General features: G+C 50.8%; 1 protein-coding gene across 3 annotated transcripts in view; it reads left to right on the forward strand.

Annotated features, from left to right (window-relative positions):
- The first annotated feature begins 952 nt into the window (after positions 1–952).
- The window catches only part of LOC128096576 (GDH/6PGL endoplasmic bifunctional protein-like), a 35,129-nt gene continuing 16,601 nt past the window's right edge, over positions 953–19,480 (forward strand). The window contains exons 1-5 of one of the 3 annotated variants that reach the window (XM_052716318.1): positions 953–1,264; positions 7,498–7,669; positions 9,055–9,193; positions 15,626–16,262; positions 17,426–17,543. In XM_052716318.1, the coding sequence (XP_052572278.1) occupies positions 15,645–16,262; positions 17,426–17,543 (736 nt within the window). In that variant the 5' untranslated portion in view covers positions 953–1,264; positions 7,498–7,669; positions 9,055–9,193; positions 15,626–15,644. The remainder of the gene's footprint in view (positions 1,265–7,497; positions 7,670–9,054; positions 9,194–15,625; positions 16,263–17,425; positions 17,544–19,480) is intronic. The other 2 variants (XM_052716317.1, XM_052716319.1) reach the window with 2 other exon arrangements.

The following is a 19,480-nucleotide window of genomic DNA, read 5'->3' on the forward strand; positions in this document are numbered from 1 at the left end:
AACCATAGTGAAAGAAAGGGCTGGTTCATGTTTCTTCTCACACCAGAGTTCCCTCTCCAGGTGGCAGGCTCAGAGGTGACCATGCAGCCTTTCATGCAGTCAGTGGGGTGTCTGGGAGGAGCCTCTCAAGAAGGAACAGAGCTGTGATGCTCCAAGAGTAAAGATGGGCACCCTCATCTAGGAGGTGGCCAAGGGCATCCTGCCGTGAGTACAGCACCATCCCTGCCTTCCTCCACCCAAAGTGGCTTGAGTTCTGCGGAGATTAAGGGTCACAGAGGAAGAAACAGCTTCATCTTCAGTGTCAGGGGTCATGGGGGACACTGTAAGGTTAGAATTAAAATGGGCATGAGGTTGAGAACAGGGCACCTTGGGATGGAGCCAAAAGCTGTCTTTTAAATACTTGCTGCTCTCTACCTAAAGCATCCTTTTATTTCCTGTCTTACTTAAAGCCACACAGGCACAAGCTAACCCTCATCATCTGGCCCACACTCTCACTACCATCATTTACAGAAGAACACAGAAACAGTCCCAAGACTCTGTAAATTAGGGGGTGTCAGAGATCTGGAGCTGACTGGCGAAGGTGTAGCAAGAGCGTGCACTCCCAGCGTTTAACTCACTCCTCTGGGTACGGGAATGCCTAGTGGATCAAGCTGTTCACTCTACAGATGAGGGACCATGAGGCCTGGGGAAGGTTCCAGACCACAAGCCAGAGACACTGCTCATCCTCTGAATCTTCTCAATGACACATCCACTATCTCCACCCCTAGCATCTTCAGGGGCACACGCGCGTCTCCGCGCAGCAGGGCAGCCCTGCCACTGAGAGAATGACTCAGGTAAGAGAAAAGACCATGCCTGCAAGCATAGCAGCAGGACGCCAGGAAGCACTCGAAGGCCCCGCCTCCGCCACCGCGCCCGCGAGATAGGGGGCGTGCCCAGGCCCGAGGCCCCGCCTCCTCCGCGCGCCTCGCCCTTGGCCCCGCTGCGCGCGCTCCTGGCGCCCGAGTGAGCGCAGCGCGGGGCCGCGGTGGCCTGAGGCCTGCCCGCTGGGCCCTGTCGCTACGCAGCCTGAAAAACTGCGGCGTCCCAGGCTGAACTTGGCCTCGCGCCCGGGCGCTCTCGGAGCACCGAGGCGCGGCCCCGCGTGAAGCGCGCACCTGCCGAAGACGAAACATGGGCAGGGGGTCCCAGGTCCCCCCAACGCCCCAGCCTCCTGTCGCCTGTCCTGTTAGCCAGCCCGGGCCACTTCCCGGAGGAGCGAGATGAAGTAAGCTGCACCCCCCTGCTTGCTCTGGGCTGCGCACTTCTTTCACCCGAAGGCACGCCAGTCAGCTGGCCACGGGGGCGGCTGGGGTCCAACTGCTCGCCCGAGTCACCGACCCTCCACCCGCACGCCCCTCCTTGCGCGGAATAAAGGCATCATCTCCCCACCCCACCCCACCCCACCCCACCCCTGCAGGGCCTGGGGATGCGGTGCAGTTAGGTGGCGGGCCAGTAGGAGGCGGCCAGGCCCCTTCCCTGGCAGCCCTGGGGGCCCAGCGCGCCCTTGTCCCTAGGCTTCCCGGAACGTGCTGCAGAGAGCAAGCTGGTGATTTCCCAATGCTTAAACTTTGGCAGCTGCTATCGCATGAGCGTTCTCTAAATACCGACCCCGCAAATTCTTTTCCAGAGGCATGGAGCCTCCGAAAGTCGTCTTTCCCAGCCCTGAATGCTTAGCCGGAAGCAAAGAACTGAAAGTTCCATACAGCTGATTTAGTAGGTAGTCCACCCCTTCCTTTGTGGCCCTTAAAAGGTAACCAGTTGGAAAACCAGGACCCCTATAGTCTGCCGTGAAGCATGGCTGACCGACTCTTTTGAGTTGATGAGGCTCATCTTTACTTTGGGAACACATCACAGAAAAGCGCCTGTTTAAGAAGGGCGTAGTGGTGTACACCTTTAATCCCAGCACTTGGAGGGAGAGGAGCAGAGGCAGGAGGCAGAGGCAGGAAGATCTCTGAGCACTCTAGGCTAGTCCCACAATGAGACCCTACCTTTAAAAAAAAAATGTTGTGTTTGATTTGAGCACGGCTCATTTTAAAAGAGTTTTGGATATAACAACAACAACTTTTTTTTTTTTTTTTATACAAGACAGTTTAACTGAAAACAACAGATTACTATTGGCTCTTTGGGTAGATCAGGGACCATTTAAAGAGGAAAGGAAAGATGGGCTGGTAGGGCCCACCCATTATCCCAGCATTTCTGAGCCTGCAGCAGAACATTGAGTCAGGCCGGCCTGGGCTACCTAGCCACACTCTTTTCTCCAACTAAAACAAAACCAAAAAGGAGACTTACGAAGACTGCTTTAGCATCTGTGGCGCAGTCCTCCAGACCTGCTAGAGCAGCTGTCCTGGTTTGTAAAGTCAGGAAGATCTCTTACATCATGGCCTCACGAAGTATGTTTTGTTCCCTGATCTGCTCTCTTCTGGCCAGCTATTAAAATGAGGTTGTTTGTCCCCATTTCACAGCCAGGGAAAATAATCTAGAATGAAGCCGGGGGGTTAGCGCCACACACTTACAGCCTTCCTCTTTTGACTCTTTGGTGTCATTTTTTTCCACCTAGGACATCATCCATGCTAGGCAAGCCCCAAACCTGTGAGCTACAGCCCAGTTTTTATTTCTTTTCAAATAATGTGTTATTTTTTAAAGGTTAAAAAAAATGTGAGTGTGAGTATTTTGCCTGCATGTCAGTATGCGGTGTGTGCAATGTTCACTGAGTCTAGAAGAGGGTTTGAGCGCTCCTGGAACTGGAGCTATAGATGGTTATGAGCTACCGTGTGGACGTGGGGAATCAAACCCGAGTCCTCGGCAAGAGCAGCATGTGTTCTTAACCACTGAGCCATCTCTCCAGCCCCGTTTATTTTATTTGTATGTACGTGTGTACGTGTGTGCATGCCTGTGGAGAACAGAAGAGGGAGCTGGAGCCCCTGGAGCTGGAGTTACTGTGAACTGCCATGTTGGTGCTAGGAACTGAACCTAGGTCTCTACAAGAACAGCAAATGCTATTAACTGCTGAGCAAATTCTCTAGTCCTCCCCTCCCCCACCCCCATTTGTTTTGTTTTCATTTTACTTATTTATTGTATATGTGTGGTTGGGTGTTTTATCTCCGTGCATATCTGTGTACCACATATGTGCCTGGAACCCTTGGAGGCCAGGCGAGGGCTGGAGTTACAGATGGTTGTGAGCTGCAGTGTACATGCTGGGAATGGAACTCAGGTCCTCTGCAAGAGCAGCAGGCACCCGTAACTGCTGAGTCATCTCTCCAGCCCTGCTGCGGTTTTTTGGGACAAGGTCTTGTTTTGTATCCCAGGCTGGTCTCAAGCTCTCAATCCTTCTCCCTCAGCTTCTTCAGTTAGGGGATTACAGACATAACCCGGCTGTCATACTCTTCTTCTGGCCAGATGGTAGATTTCTCAAGATCTAAGAAGGGGCCATCCCAGCCCTGCAGCTCTTCAGTCAGCATGATCAGGGGAGCCAGCTGAGCTCTTAGGAGCCGTGCCTTGCAGTTTTCCTGTAGCAAGGTGGTTAATTGTATTTGAGGCATTGAGGGAAGTGCCTTCATGATGCTCATGTTCAGGGGTAGAAGCTAGCATTTCATGAGAGCCTACGGCTTGCCAAGCACTGCGCTAAAGTGCCTTACACGGATCATCTTCGTGTGTGCTTATAATGGACTTGCTTTTCTGTTCTGTGGTTGAGGAACAAAGAAGTTAAATACCGTCTCGGGTCACCAGCTGCAGGGAGGCACAGAGTTGAATTCCAGATTGTATACTCAGTGTCTTAGCCCACAGGGCCTTTCAGGTTTTACTAGGATATCAACTCCCTGTCTTTCTAATATCAGAAGGAGGGCATACAAGTCACTATTAGGCAAGTGGACATGGGGCCTTAGCAGAGACCAGTGAGAGGCCATTAGTGTCTGGGGTAACGTGACAACCTCGAGCAGTGCCTGGCCAGCTGGTTTGTGTGAGTCGCCACTGTGAGGAAAGCCAGTGATGCTACACCAAGCTGTGGGCCACATTGTTGCTTGGGGATATCACCACACATTTTCTTTCTTCTCGCTCTCTCTTTTTTAAAAAGGTTTATATTTTTTTTATTTCTGTGTAGGAGTTTTTGTCTGCATGTATGTATGAGCACCACATGTGTGCAATGCCTGCAGAGACCAAAAGAGGTTGCTGGGTCCTCTGGGACTGCAGTTACAGGTTGTTATGAGCCGTCGTGTGGGTGCTGGGAACTGAACCTGAGTCCTCTGCAAGAATAGCAAGTGATCTGGATTGCCGAGCCGTCTTCCCAGCCTTTAGCCGCACATTTGATAGCGGCATTGGAGGTCAGTGCTACAACCATTGCTGTCACCTCTGACTTGTCTGACCTTCAGCAAGGTAGTTGACCTTTCTGTGTCTTAGTTCTCTGCTACACAAATGGTTGATGATGGTACCTACCTCACAGAATTGTGGGAGGAGTAAAAGAGGCCTAGCATTTGGCATATGGCGTATGCACCATAAATAGCTCACACTCACCAAATAGTCTTGGTATAAGCAAGAAGCAGCTGCTGGTGGGTTGCACTGTCACAGTGCCTGAAGTGGCCGTTACAACGTATTGTTTTCATGCCATCATTCAGTCCTAGGCATCTTGTACTGAGGTTACAGCGATCCTGTGCAAATGGTATTTGTTTAGCAGACATCACTGGGGCATGCTGACTGCTTGGCCCTGTTTGGGATGCCGGATATGCTGCAGTAAGATGAACGTACCTCTCCTTGTTCAGGCTGGACTTGATTTCTCGGGAGAAAGAGTGGCAGGCAGTAAGCAAGCTCCATGTAATCATCATACAGGGTCCTCGGAAGTGTTAGAGACCTAGGGCTGGGTGTAGCTAGAGTTTTCCTGCCTGGCCCACAGTCTGGACAAATCTCTCACCCGCCAGTCCCAAGCCGCTCAAACCCGATCAAGTAAACACAGAGACTTATATTGGTTACAAACTGTATGGCCGTGGCAGGCTTCTTGCTAACTGTTCTTACAGCTTAAATTAATCCATTTCTATTAATCTATACCTTGCCACGTGGCTTGTGGCTTACCGGTACTTTACATCTTCCTTATCCTGATGGCGGCTGGCAGTGTCTCCTCCCTCAGCCTTCCACTTCCCAGCTCTATTCTCCTCCTTGTCCCGCCTATACTTCCTGCCTGGCCACGGGCCAATCAGTGATTTATTTATTGACCAATCAGCAACACATTTGACATACAGACCATCCCACAGTACTTCCCCTTTTCTTTTCTTAAAAAGGAAGGTTTTAACCTTTACACATCTCCAAAGTCTTGGTATATTTGGGAATTTGGGCGTAGCTTCTCTTACTACTTCCTGCTGGAGGGGGGCGCTGTATCTTATGGGGACCAAAGAATATTTTAGGATTATGGAGTAGTCCATGAGGTTGTATCGTCTAGAAACGGTTCTGGATGTTGGATCATCTGGGCCATGGTGTCATCGGAGACCTTTCAGGGGGTCTTGGCTGGTCAAACCTGATGTGTCTTAATCTGGAACAAATCCATAGCCTCTGGCTTTCTGTGGGAACAAAAGCAGAATCTCCTTTCCAAAGCAACATATCCTTATATCCAAATTTTGAAGTCAAGGTACCTTTAAAATATACATTTTGGCATAACTCAACAGCTTTTGTAATCAAATGTTTTTCTTTAGTTACAAATATCAAAGAGAACATAATCCAGATTCTTTGTGTGGTAGCCATCTTTACGTGGCTTATTTTTTTATATTAGCTTGAGCCTATTGCTTTGAACTGCAGCCTTCTAAGCCTGAAACGGCGCTGGTGCTGTGGCTGCTGGCTCCGCCCACCTCAGCTTCCCAACATGGCGGCGGTATGCTTACCGGGGGGGGGGGCAAGCAGGGGAGAGCAAAGAAGTTCATAGGGCAGGAGAGATGGCTCAGCAGTTAAGAGCACTGGCTGCTCTCCCAGAGGACCTGGGTTCAATTCCCAGCACCCACATGGCAGCTCACACCTGTCTATAACTCCCATTCCAGAGCACGGGCCCCCAAGCCCTATTCTGGCCTCTGCAGGCCCCAGGCATGTGTGTGGCACACAAACATACAAAACACCCCACACACATAAAATAATTTCAGGGAAATTCAAGGTCATCCTCAGCTATATAGCAAGTTTGAGGGCAGCCTAGGATCCATGAAGCCAGGAAGGAAGGAAGGAAGGGAGGGAGGGAGGGAGGGAGGGGGGGAGGAGGCAGGAAGGGAGGGGAAGAAAAAACTACAGAGGGAAGTAGAGCGGGGAGGAGGCATGAAGTGGAGTGGCAGTTCTAGTATTTTGTGGAGTGGTCTGAGAGAGCCCGACTGAGCAAATGGTCTTGCTGCAGTTAGTGAAGGAATGCACCATGTGGGCACCTGTGGGGGAAAGTAGGCCAGACAGAGACAAGAGCCAGTACAAAGGCTGGAGGCAGGAGGATGGGCAGAATAGTACAAGAGGTCATAGAAGTGATAGGGAGAAGCTAGACTGTGTCGCCCCTCCAGACAGACCTGTGAACAGAGAACTGGCATGATACCAACCCTGGGAGGGTCGCTCTGGCCCCTGGGCCGACTCAACTCTGCAGGAGCCAGAGGAAGCTGTAAGAGGGAGGAAGGGCCTTCTGTAGTAAAGCAGGCAGAGGTGATAGCAGAACACTGTGCTCCAAACCTCTGTAACTTTTACTGTGTTTGTGTGTGCACACGTGTGTCCACATGTGGAGATCAAAGGACAGGTACTGGAGTTGGATCTCTCCTTCCATCCTGTGAGCTGAACTCAGGTTATCAGGCCTGGTGATGGGGACCTATAGCTGCCCCCAAATATAACCTGAAGGTCGACATTAGTGTTTTCCAACAGACCAGACACCTCTAAGGTTTGTGATCTGAACGTGTGTACGTTTACGGGGGCTTGTGGGAACTGCATTTGAAGCAGGTTGAGAGGTGTGGTAGTACCTGCCTGTAATCCCTGTGCCAGGGAGGATGAGGCTGGAGGATGGCAAGTGGAGGCCAGCCTGGGCTACGTGGAGATGCTTTGTCTCAAAAACAAAGAAACACAAACCTGAAGGGAAGGAGAGAAGGGGAGAGGAGGGGAGAGGAAAGAAGGGAAGAGGAGGGGGAGGGGAGGGAAGAAGCTAGATTTTTTGGTCAGTAAACCAGTTGGATTTTGATGTGGTTAAGCCTAGTCAGCATTCAACTAATGTGACCAGAGGATCAGAGTGTGGGTTGATTGACCACTCTAGAGGTGAGGTGGGGGAGTCCAAACTGGAAATACAGCCTTGGCCACACAGATAGCAACTGGCTGGTCAACTTTGAACAGCTACTATGTAGGAGGCGTATTGACCTTTGTTCTTAATGGAATTCAGTTGGTTATTCATTCATCTAACTTTGATTTGGTAATGGCTATGCTTGACAACCCGTTGGGAAAACACCCAGAAATTTAGCAATCAAATCTTGCAAACAGGTACAAAGGGGCTTTGGGTGCCCTCACTGCTTCCAGCTGCCATCTGAGGAGGCCAGGGAAAGGGCTCTTTGAGTGTAGAGAAGAGCTTGGTCTGGAAGCCCAGGTCCCCAGATTGGCCGCAGAGGACCAAATGCAGCTCAAGGTTGATTGACACTCCTGTTTGCCTGAACTGGTGAGTCTGATATCGGACCTCAGAACTAGAGGGGACCTTTGGCTGGTAGGGATGGTTTTATAAATGTTCTTTCATTTGAATTCTTGCTTCCTTCCCAGTTCTTTTAAAAAGTCCAGATTTCTGGGCCGTGATTTGAGGAGTATCCCTTCTTCTAGCCCCACCCCCAGGAGTCAGCTTTGTCAAGGCATCTGTGAGAGCTAGGAAAGGGTCTGTGTGTGTGTGTGTGTGTGTGTGTGTGTGTGTGTGTGTGTGTGTGTGTGTGTAATGACCCCTGATTTTCCCTCTCACTGCTATGGCTAGCCAACAGCACCAACCCCATGCTTCTTTCTCTGCTGGCCTGGGCAGGGACAGCTGTAGGCTGGCTGGCCATGTCCCCCTTTCCTGTGAGAGTAAATGGAAGATGGAACTGGACTCTTCTGTTCACCATGGCCAAGTCAGTCTTTCACCTTTTGGAATGTTAGCAGGGCCTTTCTTAGTTGGGAGTTGGAGAGCCAAGAGTGTTGAAATAAGATCCTTGTGTGCACACTCAGTCCTAATTCTAAATTGAGCCTGTCAGAGCGGTGCGTTGTCACCCAAAGGAGGCCCACCTGTCTTCCTGCTTGCTGACTCCACCTCTTTTTTACTTATTTTGTGTGTTAGAGTATTTTGCCTGCATGTTCATATGAGCACCATGTGATGCTTGGTGTAGGTTTCCCTGGAACTGGAGTTAAGGATGGTTGTGAGCCACCATGTGGGTGCTGGGACTGGGCCCTCTGCAAGAGCAGCAAATGCTCTAAACTTCTGAGCCTTCTCTCCAGCCTCTATCCTCTCTCTTATTTTTCCTTGCTTTTCTTTCTTTTGATTTGGGGTTGCTATGTAGCCCAGGCTAACCCTGAACTCACAATCCTCCTGACTCCCAACGGCTGAGATTGTAGGCTTGAGTCACCATGTCCTGTTCCAGCCGTTTCTTGAACAACACAATTTGTTATATATGAAATTGTATTCTCCACACTCTCCTTAGCTTGTTTGGTTTTCTGAGACAGGCTTTCTCTGTGTATCCCTGGCTGTCCTGGAACTCACTCTGTAGACCAGGTTGTAGACTTGGCTTTATATCTCTTGGCCCTGTGACCCACAGAGGTCTCTGTCTCCCCTAGCACTTCCCTGCCTATATAGATAGGTGGTGGCGTCTCCTTGATAGTGGAGTGGGGACCTCCCTGGAAAGCATGGGACCAAGGGCCAGTAAACTACCTGGACATACTTAGTTTACTTCCCTGGCGAGGAAGCTGAGACCTTGCCAGATTAAATGCCCTCTTCAAGGTTGTGTGGTTATGGAGGATGAGGGTAAAAGTATGGCTGAGAAAGATGTTTTCCAGTGTCCATGTTGACGTCTCTGTCCTTCTCTCCAGCTTCTCGGACTGTTTAGCAATGGTTTCCTGACTGATTGCTTAATTAGACAAAGAAGAAAGCAAGGGAGAAGAAAATTCCTAAGTGGGCATTTGGTTTCCTGCCTCTTGACCAACATCCAGCATCGTGTGCGCAGCTCTGGTAGGTTATTTCATAGCCCCTTCCTCTCAGTGCGAAACCCCTCAAAGGTAGCCTCTGCAGCAGCGGGAGGTGCAGCTGCAGGGCGGAGAGCCAGGCTCAACTCTCACTGTCCTCATCCTGGGAGACTGATATTGGTGAAATTATTAAGGCCACTCCATGTAGTTAAAAGGGAGGTTTATTTTGTGGGGTAATTTACAAATGAAGTGATAGCTTACAGGGTCTGGAAAAGGTGTGGCGCAGTCCGGCAATGTTCTCTGGAGAACTCTGCTCGGTCTACCTCCAGCATCCAGGGTCCAGGAACCAAGAGAGCTGGCACATCTGGATCTCAGGTCTTCAGGGTCCTCCCTTGGCCCCGTCTTGTAGGTGTGACAGTTACCGAAGCCTCAATGGGGGTTGGAACTTCCAGATCAAAGCTGGAATAGCTACCCACTACAGGCTAAGCTGACTGTGAGATTGGTAACAGACTTTGCTCACCAGAGTGCTTGGTGGGGTTGGCTCTGTAGCCCAGAGGAATGGTCAGTATCTCAGCAATGGTGTTGTGCCACTCTGGGGTGGGACATCACTTTATATTTAAATTTCTTCCCCTCCCCCCTCCAGACAGGGCCTCCAACTACTTATATTTGAAGCTGACTCTGAATTTCTGACCTCCCTAATTTCACCTCCCAAGTGCTGGGTTACAGGGGCACATCGCCATACCTGGCCTATTTGAGTCGTCTAATTAGTTAATATTTGTCTAGTATTCATTAAAAAAACTTTTTATTACTCTTATTTAGTGTGTGTTACATGCATGCATACCCATTTACTTGCCATGGCATGCATGTGGGGCTCAGGGAACAAATTCAATGGAGTCAAATTTCCTTCTACCATGCGGTTCCAGGGACTGCAATTGGGTCACCATGCTGCTCAGTAGTAAGAAGTGCCTTTACCCACTGAGTCATCTCATCCATCTGGGGGTGGGGAGTGAGAGAGAGGGAGAAAGAGAGGGTGGGAGGAAGGGGGGGGAGAAAGAGAGAGAGAGTGTTATTGTTTGTTTTTTGGTTTGGAGACAGTCTTACTATGTAGCCGAGGCTGGGCTTGAACTTTTAGTAATTTTGCCTTAGCGTTCTGACTGCTGGGATGACAGGCATGTGACCTCATACATGGTTGTGCATGTTTTTGTTTTGCTTTGGTTTGGGTCACAAACCTCATCTCTACTCATCTTTACAACGCTTCCCTCTTTCAGGTCAGCAGAATCTGTCAGGATTTTTTTTTTAATGTACTAGAGACTGGACCCAGGCCTCACCCCCGATAGACAAATGCTCTACCACTGACTGGGATCTTCAGCCCTTTTCTCATTCTTAATTTTGAGACAGGGTCTAAGTTATCCAGACTGACCTCAGACTCCATTTGTAGCCCAAGCTGGCTTGAACTTTTGACTCTCCTGCTTCAACCTCCCAAGTGCTAAGATCATAGGCATGAGCCACCGTGCCTGGTTTCTGGCATGTTTTATAGATGAAGAAGTCAGGACCCAAATGGATTAACTATTTTCCAAAGGTCCTGTAGCTAGAAGGAGGGTTAAGCCCAGTGCTTCGGACCCCCTCGCCCACACCCCCTCCCCGGGTCATGATTGACTAAGAAAGAGGGTTTAGCATGGTGACTAGAGCTTTATGGCTTCATAACTCATTCCTCCTCCTAGTCTCCTCAACTGTGTGGGAATATTATTTTTAGGTGTGTTACTTTTGTTTATGTTGCGTTTATTTAACTCTGTGAAGCTGTGTTACTGGGCCTGTCTAATGCACCTGATGGTCTAATAAAGAGCTGAACAGTCAATAGCGAGGCAGGAGAAAGGACAGGCAGGGCAGGCAGGCAGAGAGAAAAAAATAGAAGGAGAAATCTGGGAAGAGAGATTGAGAAGGAGGAAGACATTAGGGGCCTGCCACCCCGATACACAGCAAGCCACAGAGTAAGAGTAAGATTTACAGAAGTAAGAGACTGGGAAAAGCCCAGAGGCAAAAGGCAGATGGGATAAGTTAAGGAAAGCTGGCGAGAAACAAGCCGAGCTAAGGCTTATTAAGAATAAGCCTCTGTGTGTGATTTGTTTGGGAGCTGGGTGGCGGGCCCCCTAGAAAAGAGCAAAAACAAACAACAACCTACAACACAGCTGTCTTATGAGAATCAGAACCAGTGGGGCCAGGCAGCACCGCTAAGTCAGCTCATTCATGTTGGCTACCACAGTCAGCACAGGGCTTACTTGGAGCCATTTATGACCAGGAGAAGGGAACTAAAGTGTCGGAGGGAAGCTCCAGCAGCATTGTTCTGACCTGGTGATGGAAGCAGGAGGCCAGGCCGGCATGTGCATGTTTTATTTTTTCTCTTGGTGTGTATGGGTGTTTTGCATGCACTATATGCATGCCTGGTATCTACAGAGGCCAGAAGAGGGCATTGGATCCCCTGGGATTGGAGTTACAAACAGTTGTGAGCTGCCATGTGGGTATTGGGAATCTAACTTTGGGAGCAACTAGTGCTTTTAGCCACTGAGTTGACTCTCCAGCCCCAGGCATGCATGTTTTGATGCTGATGCCTTCTGTGCTCAGTGCTCTGGAACCTGGCAGCTGGAAGTATGCTCCTTGGGCCCAGCTGTCAGCTTTGGCCTCTCCTTTATCTTCTCCATCAGAATCTGCATTTTAAACAGTTCCCCAGGGAACTCAAGCTCACAGTACAGCTTGAGCGATGCTGTTAAGGTTAAAAAACAGGATCATAATGAAAAACAAGTAACACATTCTCCCCTCCCTGCATCAACACCTGAGACAGATGGGAGAGCTGGCCCTGAGATCCTGAGAGCAGGAGACCTGTCCCTGCCCCCAAGCAGCTGCAACACTCAGGAGAGCAGGCCCTGCACCTCGCTTGGGCAGCACAGTAGAGCTGACCCTGTTGGTGGACGTGTGAGTGAGTCAGCCCCAGAGTTGTGAGCATGGGAGAGCTGTCCCCATTATTCATCTGTCATGTGGCAGCATGGGCAGAGGAGAGATGCCCTCCACTCCCCCCTCCCATCAGTGCCTGAGGCAGGTGGAAGAAGTCATAAGAGTGGGAGAGCTGTCCCTGCCCCTCACCAGCTGCAGCACTCAGGAGAGTGGCCCCTGTGCCATGGCTGGGCAGCACAGTAGAGCTGGCCCAGGAGGTGTGGATGTGGGAGAACCAACCCTGAGGATGTGAAAGTGGGAGAACCGGCCCCGCCCCTTGCTTGTCACTGCAAAGGGTGAACTAGCCAGGCAGTGCTGGAGAGCTCACCCTAGTGGTGAAGACAGGGGAGAGCTGGCAGGCTGACCAACCCTGCAACTACCCAGGCCCAGAACTTCCTTCTCCAGGCTGTTCTCTGTGTTGACCCACCCCAGCATCCACCCTATCTGTGATCTGCTGGAGCAGGAGGGTGAGGGGTGGGGGTGGGGTTGATCCCGTGGACCCAAGGCTGCAGGATCTCTATGACACAGGGCAGCAACAGGGTGTCCAGGGTCTGGCATTGATGGTGTAGCAGAGACCAGGGGCCTTGAACCAGACCAATGATTCTTTGTGATAAATGCCTGCATGTAAAAATGTATGGATAAAGGGGTTTACTGATAAAGAAAAAATATTTCTCAAAATTTTATTTTGTTTTATTCTGGAGGTGGGGGTGGGAGGGAGATGGGTGGGATTGGGAGGCATGATGTGAAAGACACAAAGAATAAACAAAAAGAAAGTTAGAACAATGTGTGCCACCCACGCTGACTTCAGAAAGAGTAGTTACGGTAGGTGTTTAGTAATCACACTGTAAACAGTTCTGTTGAAATTCCCAATGCTGCTTGCTTCAAGAGTTCTGGGAATGCAAGAGAGAAGACTGGTTGACTTGGGCACTAGGTCCAGAACACACATGTTGTCCAAGGAAAATGGTGTGGTAGAGGACCAGAAGGCAGTGTGGGTCAGGTGCCATCCAACCTTGTCCTTAGAGAGGTGGCCTTGGGATCCCCCACCTGACAGCCCCTTGAGACTCCCAGCTTCTTTCTGTACCAGCACATCCCGAGCCCTGGCTCCCAGGGCCGGGTCAGGAGTTTGGGATGCAGCTTGCCAGCTGGCTCCTCCTCCTTCTCCAGGCTGTTCTCTGGGCTTCGGATTTCTCCTGCCCTGACCTTGCAGCTTTTCCTCCCCTGGGGCAGAGCTGGTGCCAGCGAGAAAGAAAGGCTCAGGTGCCAAGGACGGGAATTGGGAAGCAGAGGAAAACGGAATGCCCTGGAGTCTGTCTGTGTATTTGGGAACAGAGATGCAGGGTGGGCAGGAGAGGACGACGGGCCTCTCACGTGCTTTGAATGGACGGAGGTGTCTGTGCCCTGTGGACGCTGGCACAGGCACTGTGTTTGGGTCCTTGTCCTACTTGGGTGTCACCAGAGCCATCTTGGTGGCGGGTCCCCGGAGAGATGAAGAAGGAAGGCTAGGACCAGGTCAAATCGGGTGCATGGCTCACACCTGCAATCCCAGTACTTCAGAGGCTGAGGCAGGAGGATTGCCATGAGTGTGAGGCCAGGCCGCGCTACTGAGTAAGACCCTGTTTCATACAATAACAGTAACAGCAACAGTCAAACAAACAGGCAAATGTAGTCCCAACAGAACTGTGCTGGTAGGCTGGTCAACTCCGTGGGGCCTCTGGTACGCTCCATGATCTCTAATCCCCTTTCCCATCTGTGTGGTCATATTTATTCTGTTCATGCTGTCTGGTTTATGAACGGTGTCCCGCCAGTTTCTGTAGTTCCCTGTTCACCTTTCCACCTCCACACTGCCCCTATTTCCACCTTTACCTCCCTTAGCTGCGGTTCCTGCCCTCTCCATTCCTTCGGCCCTTTCCCAAAGCCGGGCTTCATGGAGAGCTGGAGGACTATGGTGATAGAAACACAACCCTGGGCTAGAACAGAGAACCAGCCCAGTAAATACTCAGGTCCCTGTGACTTGACTCAGGCCTCTTGCCTCTCAGATGTACCAGCTGCCACACGTCGGGCTGACAAAGCTAGCCAGGCAGGCATGTTTGCCTGTGGAAGGCCAAGCGATTGCCAGGACCCAGCTGCCACTCTGTCACTGTGGAAGCTTCATTCCAAGGCACCTCAGCCTTCCCATGTGCAAGGGGACTGTAGTCAAACTGTCCTGTGTGAGTCGTCAGGGCTCTGGTCTGGATCCAGTGAGATCAGACTGAGAACGTTTGGTTTTGTGATCGGCACCTGTGAATATCATTTTATACCGTCAGCTTTCCTGAAAACAGTGGCTGAGAGGCAGCAGGTACTGCCTAAGCATCGTATGAATGTGAAGCCATTTTATTCTTGCAACAAGCCTGTGATGGAGGCACCACTATAGCACCCATTTCAGAGGAAACGGGGTGTCGCCAGGCTAGTCGTCGGGCTAGGGAGCAGAGCTGGGTCGATACTCAGGCACTAGGCTGCACAAGCCTGTTTAATTGTTGTTATGATGGTTTTTGGTTTTATTTTTGTGTTGGGTTTGTTTGTTTATTTGTTTTTCAGACAGAGTTTCTCAGTGTGGTCCTGGCTGTCCTGGAACTCGCTCTGTTGACTAGGCTGGTGTTGAACTCAGAGATCCACCTGCCTCTGCCTCCCAAGTGCTGGGATTAAAGGCGTGTGCCACCAAGTACTTTCTTTTTTTTCTTTCCTGTGTTGGGAACGGGACCCACTGTCCTCGTTATACTGAACAGTTTACTACAGAGCCACATACACTCCACCCCCAAGTCTGTGCTTTCTCCATCACATTTATATGTGCATGTGCACATGTGCATGCATGTATACATGGAGGAGCTCAGAGGACAGCTTGCAGGAGCTGATTCTCTCCTCCCACCATGTGGGTCCCAGGGATTATACTCAGGTTGTCAGGTGGGGGCAGGTGTATTTTCACACCGAACCACGTTGCTGGCCCCCACACCCTCTATTAGTTGTGATTTTGTGTGTGGAGTCCAGTAGACATGGGAAAAGGCTGAGGATGGGTGAGAGAAGGTGGCTACTGGCTGAAGGGCACCTGCTGCTGTTCCTGGGTTAGGCTTCCCCTGCTGTCCAGCTAGCCTGTGCTCATGGCTGAGGCTAGCTGTGGCCGTGAAGTGGCCCACTGCTCTCTCAGCACTGTGGGCCTCCCTGGTGATTTGTGCCGCTCTTTGGTGCTAGCAGTAGAATGCCCTGGATCCATCGAATGGCCTAGGACTCTCCCGGGCCCAATTCCTGCTTACAAAGCAAGCTCCCTACACACTGACTTCCTGGCACGGAAGCCAGTCTGCTCAGGGGAGGGGAATGCTGAGTGACTATAACATTTTCCCAAGAAACATGTGGCTGTGTCTTGCCAGGCAGGAAATGTCTGATGCTCTAGCTGTGTTTCTTCCACATCATAACCTCCTGAGCCATGTCTGATACTTCCTCCTTCCTTGTCTCTTCTTCCCAGGCACCCAGACGGTTGAAAGATGCTCATAGCGGCAATGTGCTTAGCCCTTCTGGGCTGCCTGCAGGCCCAGGAATTCAAGGGACATGTTTCTATAATCCTGCTGGGAGCAACCGGGGACCTAGCTAAGAAGTACCTGTGGCAGGGACTGTTTCAGCTCTACCTGGATGAGGCTGGGAAGGGCCACAGTTTCAGCTTCCATGGGGCTGCCCTGACAGCCCCCGAGCAGGGCCAGAAGCTCATGGACAAGGCCTTGGAATCCCTCTCCTGCCCCAAGGACTTGGCACCCAGTCACTGTGATGAACTCAAGGGTCAGTTTCTACAGCTGAGCCAATACCGCCAACTGAAGACAGCCGAGGACTATCAGACCCTGAACAAGGACATTGAGACCCAGGTCCGGCAGGATGGGCTCTGGGAAGCTGGCAGGATCTTCTACTTCTCTGTGCCACCCTTTGCCTATGCAGACATTGCCCGCAACATCAACAGCAGCTGCCGACCACGACCAGGTGCCTGGCTGCGGGTTGTTCTTGAAAAACCCTTTGGCCATGACCACCTCTCAGCCCAGCAGCTGGCTTTAGAACTTGGAAGCTTTTTCCAGGAAGAGGAGATGTATCGGGTAGACCATTACCTGGGCAAGCAGGTGAGCTGCAGCTTGGAGTCCGGCATGGCTGTGCTGTGTGGGGTACCATGGATCTATCATCAAGGACTTAGTACCAAATGTAGAATTGGGCTAGAGAGTGTTGAGAACCCTCAGGATCTGTGTTCTTCCTGAAGGCAGACAGGAGATGTGGAAGCAGGAGAGACCAGTGAATAGCAGGAAGGACCATTTTCTATCTCCTTGTCTTGGCTTTCCAGAGAGGGTGTACATCCTGATCTCCCCATGTTGACCTGCCTTCTCCACAGAAGTGGTCCAGGGACTCTGATATCTGGATGTTTTTAATTTGGAAATGCTGTGGAAATTAGAATTAGCTTTTTAAATCCCTCACCCATCTGCCTTTTAAAAATAAAAATCTTGATCATCTTGAATTCTGTCTTGAGGCAAAAGGATGATAACAACTTAGAACTGAGTGAGGGAGTGGACTCTTGAATCCAAGTGGTTCAGTGAAGCGTAGAAACAGGAGCTGGGAGCGATCTGGAAGTTACAGGTCAGCGGCCAGTTCACTCTGCACAGGCCTCAGAACTCTGGGCTCATCAAGCGCTAGCATTCCCAGTACAGAGTGCACTGTGCCCTCTGGTACCCAGACTGCTGAGGTGGGCCACATACTGGGCAGGGAACCAGCTCACAGGCAGGTGCTTCCCTTCCCATCTGACCCTCTGTGTCTGTCATGGTAATAGTCTCAAACTGTGCTCCCCAGACCAGGGCCAGTCTTGATAAGGAATCAGTGCCCTGGAAATGAAAAGGAATATTATTAAATGTATACAGTTTAAAGTTTTTCATGTTACAATTTTGTCATTAAACTATTTTTATTAAAGTTGATAGTCTTAAAAGATAGGGTTCATTTTTTCCCCTTTACTGTCCTTTTTTTCTCTTTGTACTGCAGATTGAACCTGGGGTCTCAGGCATGCGAGGCCAGCATTCTACCACTGGCCACAGGAAGACAGTCAATTTTAAACATGTTCTTTCGTGGCTGGAAACTGTTTAAGCCATTTAGTTTTAAGTGTCTCCATTGAGCTGTGAGACCTGAGGTCTAGGACCTGGTGCCCACAGATGGTTTCTCCCTTAAGCGAAGAGGTCTGGAGCTCAGGAGCCAGGGCTCTTCCTTCACCCAGGAACCTGGGATGACCAGTCTTCCTCCCCGACAGGCCGTGGCTCAGATCCTGCCCTTCCGAGATCAGAACCGTAAGGCCTTGGATGGCCTCTGGAACAGGCACCACGTGGAGCGCGTGGAGATCATCATGAAGGAGACTGTGGACACAAAAGGTACGTGGGTCTGGTGCCCCGTGGGTCTGGTGCCCCGTGGGTCTGGCGCCCCGCGGCTCCTCAGCCTTGCCTGCCTGGGCTTTGGTGGCGCTCCAGGCTGCAGTCTGGAGTGCCAGCCAGGCCTTTGCACCGTGGCCAGCTCAGCTCGGAGGGCGGAGTCCTGTTGGTGTTTAAGCTCCTGCTGTGTGCTGCACTCTTTACTGAGCTGACCTGCAGGGTGCCTGGCAGCAAAGCCCAGGTTGTCACTGATGCCCTAGGAGGCATTTGGTCCAGTGACAGGCACCTGGTGCAGACACTTGAAACAGCTGACAAGAAGTCAGTGCTGGAGGTTACTCCAGGCATCTTTTCATGTGTGTGTCTGTGTCTGTATGTATGCATGTATGGTTGTTTTTGACGCAGGGTTTCATAGCTCAGGCTGGCCTCAAAATTACTACATAGCCAGGAATGACCTTGAACTTGTGATCCTCCAGCCTCTGCCTCCCTGGTGCTGGGACTCTAGGTGTGTGCTGCCACACTCCCATACTCCACTAATGTGGGTTTTACACTAGTGTGATGTGAGTCATTGCAGTTGTGAGGGTTTGTGCTTGTGTGAGTGATGCCACCGCCTGGGACATGGCAGCCTCTCCTGTGCCCTCCTCCCTCTCAAGTGACCTCTAGCACTTGCTCTTCCTGTGAGAGGCCTTTGCGGTCACTCCCTCCGGAAGCCACAGACTTCCATTGCTCTCTGTGGGGCTGCTCTTGTCCTGTGCTGGCCTCGCTGTCTCTCTCACGTGATTGTAGGTGCCAGGAGGCCACCCGTCTTACAGAGTACTGAATGAAGGGTGCCAGTCCAGGGTCGGTGCCCTCAGTGTGTCACTGTTACATCTCTGGCAAGAGTAGGTTTGCAGGTGATGACAGATAAGGTTTCTTTGAGCATTCTGCCATGTTATTACAAAACATTTAGAAGTGCTGTGCTTGTGTGTGCATGTGCGTGCACGCATGTGTCATGTGATCTTGTGGAGGTTAGAGGACAATCTTTGGAGTCAGTTCTTTTCTACCATGTGACTCCTGGATATTGAACTCAGATCATCAGGCTTGGGGTGGCAAGCACACATCTACTTACCAAACCACCTTTCTGGTCCTGTTATTATAATTAAAACCATTTTTATCTTTATTTCATTATTTCATGTGTGTTAGTGTTTTGCCTGAAAGTGTGTGTGCACCACATGCATGCCTAGTGCCCAGGGAGGTCAGAAGAGGACGCTGGATCCCCAGGACTGGAGTCACAGACAGTTGTGTGTCTCCATGTGGGTGCTGAGAATTGAATGCAGATCCTCTGCGAGCGCATAAGTGTTTTTAACCACTAAGCCCAGTGATTAAAATCTCTCCAGCCCTGTTACTAAAATTTACAACATTGGTTCTTACATCATCATCCTCTAATAACTGAATAACAATAATAATTTAAAAAGCTAACTGTCTCCCCAGAAGCATATGAGGTAGGGACAATTACTGGCCTTCTCTACAGGAAGTGCTATGGCACTCTGTCCAGGGGCCTTGGTCTGTTTCTAGGCCAGCACTGTGGCCCTGGCTCTCACACCTGGCACCACTACACAGTGCCACCACCCCACACAGCTGTATACCTACCTTCTGCAGCTGCAGGAACTCCCTGGGGCCACCCCCCTCATACCCCAAAATGTGACCTGACTAGAGGAGAGAGCTCTAAGCTCCTGGACCAAAGAGCAGCTAGAGGTCTGTCCTTCCTCTCTTCCGTTTGTCCTTTTTGCTTTGTCTTTCTCTTCCTCTCGGTAACTCTGGCTTCTCTCCTCTCTCTTGGTGTGTGTAGTTAGTGCTGGAAGCTCTGGGCTGGGTGGTAGGTTCTCAGACGAGATCCAGCCTCTGGGAGGCTGGGGTGGGGGTGAGAAACTCCAGTATGGAGGCCACAGGCAGACTGTGGTAGG

The sequence above is a fragment of the Peromyscus californicus genome, unplaced genomic scaffold, assembly GCF_007827085.1.
Source record: "Peromyscus californicus insignis strain IS unplaced genomic scaffold, ASM782708v3 Scaffold_5__1_contigs__length_169319896, whole genome shotgun sequence".
Classification (NCBI taxonomy): Eukaryota; Metazoa; Chordata; class Mammalia; order Rodentia; family Cricetidae; genus Peromyscus; species Peromyscus californicus.